Raw genomic sequence first — 11359 nt, 5'->3', positions numbered from 1 at the left:
ATTTGTAAATGATTAAAATTTTATAAATAATAAATTTTAAAAAAATATTTTTGACATTAAATTTACTAATTATTTTTGTGTGGCATAAATCATCAACCTTGTTCGGATTGAAGTTTTTTTAAAAACTTAAAGTTAGAAAAAAAATAATGATCGTTAAGTGATGATTATTTTTATATTAATATATAAATAAAATAAAAAATAATAATTTGAAATAAAAAATATTTTAATATTTTAGTTAATGAAATAAGTAATGTAATTATTGAGAAGACATAACTTAAAAATTAATTTTGTTTGGGTTATTTTAAAATGGAAAGTATAGTCTGGCCTAGCCCATGCTTACCGCTAGCTAATTCATAGTGGTGCACCTTTAACAATAAAAATTGTTTGAGGGTGTATTTGTAGAAATTAATTTTCAAGGGTGTATTTATAACCTTTAAGCAAGTCCCGGGACAGACATATTTGCCAAAAAAAAATTTGAATTGGGTAATGATTTGCTGCAATTGAGAGCAGGTTACTACTCATACAGGCTTAATACGTGGCGTCATCTGGAGATAATACAGATACCGTTTCTCAACGCTTAAACCCTACTTACCCACCATTTGCTTCGCCTCCGCGAGACTGTAACCTGTGTGAAGAGTTCCATTGAGAACTATCAATGCGCGTGATCTTCTTCGTAAGCTATTTCACATTTCTTTAATTCTATCTCCTTCAATTCATGCTCATTCAACAATGGCCTACATTTCTGCATCAAAGACTTCTAATTTGAAGCTCAGATTCAATACCAAGGATTCAATTCCATCTTCTCTTCAGTCCATCAAACTTTTCTCTTCACCTGCTTCCTCAGACACTTCAGTTGAGAGCCCTGTTCATCCAGTCTCGCAACTTCCAGATGCAGAATCACCTGTTTCTCCCTTGCCGGAGGAGGATACGGCGATTCGGACGATCCGAGGAGGTAAGCAACGAAACCCAGAAAAAATAGAGGATCTTATTTGTAGGATGATGAATAGTAGGCCATGGACTACTCGTTTGCAGAAATCCATTAGAAATTTAGTGCCTGAATTTGATCATTCTCTGGTTAATAATGTTTTACATTCCACTCGAAATGCGGACCATGGACTCCAGTTCTTCCGTTGGTCTGAACAGGCTGGTTTGATCCGACATGATAAAGAAAACCACCGTAAAGTTATGGAAATTCTTGGGCGAGCAAGGAAGCTTGATCATGCTCAGAGTATTTTGTTTGATATGCCGAATAAGGGTTTGGAGTGGGATGAGGATATGTTTGGAATGTTGATTGAGAGTTACGGAAATGTTGGGAATGTGAAGGAGAGTGTAAATCTTTTCCTTAAAATGGAAGAATTAGGAGTTGAGAGGACGATTAAGTCGTATAACGTTTTGCTCAAGGTGTTTATGAGACAATGGAAACACACTATGCGTAATAGGTACTTTGAAAAGATGGTTAGTGAAGGGATAGTTCCAAATCTTGATACCTACAATCTGATGATTCGGGGTTCTTTTCTTTCACTTAAGGAAGACACGGCTAATAAATTTTATGAAGAAATGAAAACCAAGGGAATGTCTCCTAATGTGGTTACATACAACACCATGATCAACGGTCGCTATCAGTTTAAGAAGATGGACGAGGCAGAGAAGATCTTTGTGGAAATGAAGGGAAGAAATATTGCTCCTAACGTGATAACCTATACGTCTATGATTAAAGGGTATGTTTCAGTTGGGCAAATTGACGACGCTTTAAAACTGTTTGAGGAGATGAAATCCTCTGGTATTAAACCTAATGCTTTTACCTATTCTTCTATATTGCCTGGCCTCTGTGATTCAGAAAAGTTGCTTGAAGCTAATAATGTTATGAAGGAGATGATTAACAATTCTATAGCTCCAAAGGACAATTCAATCTTCATGAGAGTGATTTCTGCTCAGTGCAAGGCTGGTGATTTGGATTCAGCTATGGATGTTCTTGAATCCATGATTAGTTTGAGTGTTCCAACAGAAGCTGGTCATTATGGTATCCTAATTGATAATTTCTGCAAGACTGGTGCTTATGATCAGGCTGTTAAATTATTGGATAAGGTTGTGGAGAAGGAAATCGTTCAGTGTCCGCAGAGCAAATTGGAGATGGAGCCTAGTGCATATAATCCAGTAATCTGGTATCTTTGCAACAATGGTCAGACATCAAAAGCTGAAGTATTTTTCAGACAATTGATTAAGAAAGGCGTTAAGGATCCAACTGCATTCAATAATCTCATCTGTGGGTATTCAGCCGAAGGGGCTCCTGATTCAGCTTTCGATATTCTGAAGATCATGATCCAAAAAGAGGTTCCTTCGGAAGACAACGCATACAAGTTGGTGATTGAAAGCTACTTGAAGAAAGGAGAGCCTTCCGATGCCAAAACCGTTTTGGAAAGCATGATTGAACAAGGGCATCTCCCAGATCCGTCTGTTTATAGATCGGTTATGAGCAGTTTGTTTGAAGATGGACGAGTGCAAACTGCAAGCAGGGTAATGAAGATTATGCTAGAGAAAGGGGTGAAGGAGAATATGGATATGGTTGAATCAATCTTGGAAGCCCTTCTCATGAGGGGTCATGTTGAGGAAGCAATTGGACAAGTTGACCTAGTTATGCAAAATGGATACACGCCCAATATTGATAGTCTTTTGTCTGTTCTTTGCGAGAAAGGGAAAGCGATAACTGCCCTTAAACTATTGGATTTTGCTTTAGAGAAGGAATGGAGTGTTGACTTCTCAAGTTACGATAAAGTGCTGGATGTGCTTTTAACTGCTGGGAAAACCCTTAATGCATTCTCGATTTTATGTAAAATAATGGAGAAAAGAGGAGGAGTTACTGATCTGAGTAGCTGTGAAGGTCTTATCAAAATCCTCAATGAGGAAGGGAATATAGAACAGGCAGATGTACTCTCTAGAATGCTCGTGGGAAAAGATAAGGCTACTGGGAGCAGGAAAGGCCGAAAGAAAACGTCTGTGGCATAGTAAATCTTGTTATTTTTCGTTAACTTTTTTCCTCTAAACATGAAACACTACATAGGATGCCAGTTTTGAGGCTTCTATTTTTCAGCAGAATAATATAGAGGAATTCAGTGTAATGTTATACTGATATGCATGAAATTACCTTTGGGCCCAGGTCCTTAAAGCGCTTGGGTTCAAAGGTCCAGATCTATGTATTCATTTCTTTGTTGGTAGACTGTTCTTTGACTTGTAAAACAGTTATTTAACTGATTCAATTACTTACAATTTGCTGTCTAAGTTCTCATTGTGGAATTTATGGTGCAAATTAACTGTTTTTGATTGAATGACTTTCCTTTGTACTAGATCATATCCAGAATGATCTAGACACTTGTGTTCTATAATGCTCTGCTACAATGTTAAATACAAAGTTTGGGTTAATTACTACAGTCTTACTCCTGAAAGAGATAGAGAAAAGATTTACCAGGCTTTAGTATCGATGTTCTATTTTTGTTAGTTTTCAAGGAACTTTTACTTTTGGTTGCTTTTTTCACAGGCATCAACTGCAAACAACCAAAGTCTTCCTTAAATCACTCTGATTCTTCCCTGATCAAAGGAATCAAGCGACAGAAACTAAGTCTAACATCTTCATCGTATATACCATGTGACTTGTACAAGGTAAAGTTTCATCTCTCTCTTATGCTTTTATTGTTTGCTTTAGCTTTTTGGTTGGTTTGATATTCCTTCCTTAATTAGTTATCAGTTACTGCTATTTTTGAATGAAAAGTGAGATGTTCCATTCTCTTTGTACATACCATATGCTCTGATAGCGGTTCCTTGATTAAAAAACAAGTTAAAGTGCAAGAATAAATGGTTTTGAAATATTTTGACCAAGAAAAGTTCACAACTGCTTGCATCATCATTGACAAATGATGAATCTGCAGTAAAGTTGGTGACATTTCAAGACCTTGGTTCAAAATCTTCTTTTTGGTTGGGTTAAAGTTTGTGTTTGCAACTTGTAAGTGGTGGGTTATGTTAAATAAATGAAAAGTATGAATGATTCTTTAAGAACAATCTCATCTTTTTAACTAATCTTTGACTTGAAGATAAAGGGATCAAGATTAGAATATTTATTATCCCATTAAAGCACTGGAATCAATTTGGTAAAAATATACTGTTAGAGCAAATCATGTCGTTTTTGTGCTATGGAATTGAGTCTTATGAATTCACTTTTTGTCCTTATTCAGTTTTAAGGTCATTTTGACAAAGCATGCGCTTTGACTTCATTCAAATTAGATACACAAAGCTTCCTATTATACTAAGGTAATTTTTTCTCACTTTCTGCATGCTTACAGAAAAGAAGAAAATTACCCAAATAGACAACCACATCAATAAGGCCTTGTTTGTAAGGGTTATTTAAATATCTCACATATCTCTTCATCAATCAATTTATCAACCAAAATATCCTTAATTATTTCTTTTTAAAAAAAATATTTTTTCATTAAAAGGTTTTCACCTATAATCAAATTTTTAATAACCACATACCAAACAAGATTATTTAAATAACTCAAATTCGAACAAGGCCTAAAAACATGTATGATTTTCTTAGGAATGAAACGTTTCTTTCTCCCCTTCTTCTTAATGGCAACTGAAAATGTTTCCAACAAATATTTCATGTCATGTTGGAATACATCCCAAATAGATCAGTTGGTGGGATATTGGTGTACATTAATGTCCCATTTAAAATAAAAATAGGCCTTGTTTGATGAAGTAACACCATATCCCATTATAATAATTTCATTAATCAAATCATTTACCAAAATATCAAATTACCCTTACTTTATTTTTAATAAAATATTAAATAATAAGGACATTTTAGTCATTTTATCCAAATAGCCTTGTTATGATTGGGTTATTTGAATCAACAAACAAATACCCTCCATCTCTTTCTAAAAAAATTATCCTTTTGTTATATATATTAGTACTTTTTACCCAAATAACCCAATGAACAAGTTTATTTAAATAATCTCATGTGCTATTTAAATGACCCGAATCCAAGCAAAGCCTCCAATCATCAATCCTTTCTTCTTGAAAAAAATATCTTTTCATTGCATATTTCTATTGCTAACATATACTCTGTTTTCATTACATATATTTCCCTTCAGTCTCTTTTTTTTAAGAAGAAAGAAACAAATACAAAAACAATTAGTGTTTTGAAATAGGTGTTTGTGTACCTCACAAGACTTAATTAACTATTCTATGCAGCTCATGGTTATAAATAAATTATAGTTACTTGGTGAATGACAATAAAATATGTAGTTATTTGGCCTAGATCTCCGTGAACACTCCCCATGCCCTGCAACTGTTGGGCCTCTTCATTCTCCTCCCTTTTTTATATTGTTAGTATTCTTGGAGGTAATTAAAAACAGCCAAAAATGGTCTGGTATTCATGACTATGAATTCTAGAGAAGTAATGGAGGGAGTTGGTTGTCTGGCTAGAATTTAGAGTCCTACAAAGTAGTGGAATCATGACTTTGACCAACAGCACAAAAGAGAGAATAAAACTAAATCATTGAACTCCCTATCTATGACAAACAGGTCATCACTTTAATTTGAGTGAATTTGAAAAATTACATCTTGAATTGGATCAATACTGTTCTAAGTAGAGAAGACACAAGTGATGAATACAACATATTAACATTCATAGAGGATAGGATGCGGCAGACCCAAGAAAGTTCCTGTTCCCCTTAATCTAAGCCAAAAAGCTAGTTCATAACTCCATGCTAGGTAGAAAGAAGATGATTAAAAGTCTCCAATCACCCTTATGCTTTTACACTCACATGCCATTTTCATTAGTATTCATTCCAGTCATATTTTTTTTAGGCTTAAATTTTCACTGCTCTTCATTATAGCATTTGTTTGCTCTGTCTTATAACAAGATATCCTCTTCTAAGCTGAATTTGTATTAGTGCCTTCACCGTCACACATCACAATATCTTTTTTTTTTCTCCAAATGTCATTTCATGTTTTTATCTTTGCATCATTTGGTATCACATGTTTGGTATTGTCCTATATCATCTGCTATAGCTAAGCATCAATCACTATATTTGTATCCACAAAATTCTATTCACTCTCTGCCAATTGACTTAAAGATCCCTTTGGGACCATCTTTTGCCACTGTTTTATGTGTTTATTATTACATACATGTGTTTTTCATTCATGTAGAGGAAAGATATAAGGACCAGTTGCACAGGGCTAAACCAACAAGCTAGCTTAATTGAGATTAGATATAGATGAATTTATATATATATATATATATATATATATATATATATATATATATATATTTGTTCATTTTAAATGTGAATTCTGCCACCTTTCTGAATTTATTATATATAGTATGGTGATTTTAAATGTTCCAACTTTCTGAGACCATCAAGATGACAATAAATAAGAAGAAAGGTTCAAATATTTTGAAAAACATGATTTTTTTTCTAGGACAGACACTGTTAGGGGCAAGATTACATGGTGGAACCCTAAGAAAGGTCAGTCACAGTGTGTGAGAGAGAAATAGTATGGGAGGGTATATGCCCCCTGGGGCCAAGTGTCACCCAAGGGTGTTTAAGCCATTTTTGACAAACTGGACAAAAAAGGCACTGGACACTGTCCCAACCTTTACCACAAAGTTGCTGCACTCTTATGATAATATATATTGCATTTTCTGAAAGTGATTAACCTTTTTTCTTTTTTCCTCTTCTTCTTCAATGTTGTCTTGTTTTTACTGTTTCTTTTTTGTTCTTGTCTTCATAACCTATAATTTTACAGCCACCTATCTTTAGCTGCCACGTCAGCAAAATTTATAATTTTTAAACTGTAATTCATTCTATAAGTGCCATCTGACTGTTTACATTACATAAGTGGCCACCACATACTAACTCACATTTTCTAGTTTGCTTCATAATGAATTCATTAATTCCTATTTTTTTTTTATTACCATAACTCATTATCATAAAGATATCCCACAAGATTGCAATTTATATATTAGAATTGATATACTTTACCCCAAAATTTTACTGCAGAGTAAAAATGAAGTAAAAGCTAAAAAGAAACAGATGAAGGTGGGGAATGGAGATGGTATTGGAAAGTAAGTGGTGAATGAATGGTTGGTTAAGAATTATTAGGGTTCATTTGGAACCCATAATTGTTAAATCGTTTATAAATTTACGTCTAAATTTAAAAGTTAATACGAAATTGTCATGATCCTTCGTTTCAACTTAAGTGGTTAGTATGCATTAAACTCCATACTTTGTTCTCTTAGTATTGGGTTACTATGATATTAAATATAAGAAAATGAAAAAATGTTGTAGTGATTTAATATTATATAAAATATTTGTAAGTTAATGGCAATATGGCATGCTTATAATTTTCCATTATTTATATAATCCATGAAACCTAGTGTATGTATTAGTCAAATGTGGTGCTCACTAACTAGCTAGTCATCCCTACTAAGAAACTAAAGACAAAAAATATTATAAATATAAATTGCGCATGCAATAGGATACATAGATAGCATACAACCCAAAGTACATGCTTAACCTTAATCCCCTTGTTAATTACTCTATGGTGGGCCTAATTATTACATTTTCAATAACTTACAGTCTTCTTTGATTGGGTCAAGAGATAAAAGGCACTGTTTGGGGATTGAGAATGTTTGGTTTAATTTGTCTTAAAACCTTATTTAATTATAGTTTCTAAGGAATGAGTTCATTCCTGCAATCTTGGGAACTAAAAACAGCTAACCCATATTATATATAAAATATTGTAAGAAATAGAAAACCCATAATTGTACTGACAATATTGTTTAGTTTTGTTTGGATTCGAGTTTAATCACTTAATTAGGGTTTAAAGTATGGATCGAATTTGTAACTTTTTGATCTATTAAGTAACATTGAACCCAATTTTTACTTGAACTACCTCGTGATGGGTTTAGTATTTTTTTAGTTTTTTTGAAAAATTAATATAGAAAAGGGTGGGACAACATGCTTTGGAGAAATGGGAGAGAATTTGGGGACATGGGAGAAAGGGAATGGGGGAGAGCGTGGAATAAAAAAAAAATGATGTTTCCTCTTCATACAACAAACTTCTATCCTATTCATGTGTGTTTGTGTTTAGTGAGTGATGAGTGTCTACCAATTCTCATCCTCAATGCCCACATGTTCCTTTCTCATTTTATTCCCTATACAACCTATTTTACAAATCATGAATATTACTTGGTATCATTTATTGATTTTGGTTAGATGTTTTTATTGGTGTTGTTGCGTCAATTTCTATCCAAAACTGATATTATAAGGTTCGAGTTTTAAACACTCTAGTAATATTTAAGTTTTGTTATCTAGGTTAATTAGTACATTAAGGAAAACAAGTAAATTGTTAAAAATAAATTTTGTAACTATTTTATATTTATAAATATTGGAAACTTTGTTTTGAGTATGTATAATTAACAACATTCTAAATTTGTTAGATGTCTAAGTTCTTCAATTCCATTCTTTACATTATATATTATATATTAACTAATGAATAAAAATGTTACAAGTAATTCACTAAAAAAATATATTTTTTTTTAAAAGAATAAAAGTATCATGTTTGATTGGTATAAAAAAACTTTAAATTCAAGTTGGAAGTTATTATTTTGTGATTGTACTAACTTATTTAGAAGAAATAAATTTTGGTATTTTTTGAAATGTAAATTTTGTTATATTAATTGTCGTAAATTCTCATGGATATGGATAGAGAAGAGAATAATAAACAAACAAATTTTACGATCATCTCTAACATTATCAAAAGAAAATTTAATTCTCATTTTGACCCACCAATACTATCGAAATCAATATTTTTAATCTCGTGACCTTCCATTTTACTTCGGTCAAATTAACCCATTTCGTACCGACTATCCACTTTGGCCTACCAATCCACCAAATCGATATTTCATCTCATTGTCTTACATTAATTTTAATCAAACAACTCATCTACTAATATATTTTAACTACATTTAAGATTGTTGATTTATAATTATAATTTTGTTTATATATATAATTTATATGATTAATAATTAAAAATTTTATTCTCTATATATATTATAAATATTTATTATTTTAGTATATTTTAAATTAATTTTTAAATAAATTAATTTTGTATATGTTGATTATATATATATATATATATATAATTAGAGAGTTAGGAATGGTAAATGGTTAGAATATTATATATATTTGTAAAGAGAAAATAAAATAAAAAAATAGAAAAAAGATATAATTTATATGACTAATAATTTAAAAAATATATATATATAATAAATATTTATTATTTTAGTATATTTTAATTTAATTTATAAATTTATTAAATTTTGCACTAATGAATATCTCATACTTTTAAAAAAAACTATTTTTTATTTTAATTTTTAAAATTTATTAATTCTTGTACTATTATTTATTAGGCTGATTATATATATATTATTATTATATTCTCTAATGACTATAATTTTATTTTTTATCTTCAAGAATATATTTTGTTTTATAAAATTAATGATAAAATATATTTATGGTAGAGATATATTTATTTGTATAATATAGAGAAAATAAATTAGATATTTTATTAATTAGGATAATAGATATATTCTTTTATTATATATGAAGGTTAAAAATTATATATATAAATATAATTTATATATATATATAAATTATATATATATATATAAATTATATATATATATATATATAATATAATATAATATAATATAATATAATATAATATAATATAATATATATAATATATATATATATATATATAGTATTGTATTTATAAATATAATTAGGAAAATAGAAATTAATTATAATCATAGAAGAAATAAATTAATGATTTATAAAAAATAAATTAATTATTATTATTGACTTGATGAGGATATATAAATTTATAAAAACTTTATATGTAATATATATATATTACAGTCTTATTATTTATATATAAAATTTATTAATAAGAAAATATATATTAATTATAAATATAGGTGAAAGAAATTAATGATTTAAGATTTTTTTTAAAAAAATTAGTGTAAGGGATGAGAATTTGAGAAAGAAGAAAAAATAGAGTGACATCAACCATTTTGTTTGAAAAATAAGAAAGAGAGAATAAAAAAAATTATTTTTTCAGATAATAAATTATGCCACATTATTTTTTTATTCAAATTCTATCACGTTATTTTCTTCTCTTATTATTATTATTATTATTATAAGGAAATTTATACAATTAATTATATATATATATATTATAGTATTATTATTTATATAGAAAATTACTGTATAGAAGAAAAAAATGATAATGAGAAATTAATAATTAATTATTATTATTGACTTTATAAGTATATATACATTTTATAACAACTTTATATATTATAGTGTTATTATTTATATAAAATAATTATTAATAAGATTAATTATATTCTTATCAAATTAATAATAAAAGAGAATATAATAAAAGAGAATATATATAATTGAGAGAGAGTATATAATATATATATAGGTAGAATATATTTAATATATATATATATAATATTGTATTTTTAAATATAGTTAAGAAAAAAAATTAATTATAATTATAATTATAATCATAAAAAAAATACTTTAATGATTTAAAGTGATATTCGATAATTATGAAATTCTAATATTAAAATTCCAAGTGTATTAAATGATTATAGAGAAGGTGTATTAAACCTTCAAAATTTTACAAGTTATATATAATATAATATAACATTATATATAATATAACGTTTAATGTAAAATTTTGGAAATTTAGTACCTGTGTTCTCCATAATCATCAAATATCTCTTCAATCATTAATTTATCTATCCTATAATTATAATTTTTTTTTTTTCTAATTATATTTTAAAATACAATTATATATGTAAGTATTTTTTCGGTGTTACAATATATTATATATTCTATTATATATATATATATATTTAATTTTTTATATCTACTAATTATTTATATATATGAATGAAAATTAATGATTTATAAATTTTTTTTTTATAATTATGGAGAGCTCTTGTATTAAAGTTATCTTTATTTTATATATATATATATATATATATATATATATATATATATATATATATATATTATTTTAAAAATTATTATATTTATATTTTGTATCGAAATTATGATGAAATAAATGAAACGTTTTTTAATATATAAAGGAGATAAAAAATATATGTTTTATTAAATTGTTGACTAGATTACAAAATATTGAGCTATTATTTTTTAAGATTTGTTTTTTTATAAATTTTTTCAGTTTTATATTAGTATTATTTTAACCATTAAATTATTAA

At 28.3% G+C, this 11359-nt stretch overlaps 1 protein-coding gene across 1 annotated transcript; it reads left to right on the top strand.

Moving 5' to 3' along the window:
* The first annotated feature begins 605 nt into the window (after positions 1 to 605).
* On the top strand, positions 606 to 3291 carry LOC124920147 (pentatricopeptide repeat-containing protein At2g37230-like). The gene has a single exon (XM_047460563.1). It carries the CDS (start codon positions 730 to 732, stop codon positions 3001 to 3003), a length of 2274 nt encoding a protein of 757 aa, XP_047316519.1. The 5' UTR covers positions 606 to 729; the 3' UTR covers positions 3004 to 3291.
* The last annotated feature ends 8068 nt before the right edge of the window (positions 3292 to 11359 follow it).

Source organism: Impatiens glandulifera, chromosome 1, assembly GCF_907164915.1.
Source record: "Impatiens glandulifera chromosome 1, dImpGla2.1, whole genome shotgun sequence".
Taxonomy (NCBI): domain Eukaryota; kingdom Viridiplantae; phylum Streptophyta; class Magnoliopsida; order Ericales; family Balsaminaceae; genus Impatiens; species Impatiens glandulifera.
Note: the sequence above shows the minus strand (reverse complement) of the source record. Positions and strands in the feature narration are given on the sequence as shown.

Excerpts from the sequence above, each read along its gene's own strand:
- LOC124920147 (XM_047460563.1), top strand. The coding sequence starts at position 730 with ATGGCCTACATTTCTGCATCAAAGACTTCTAATTTGAAGCTCAGATTC.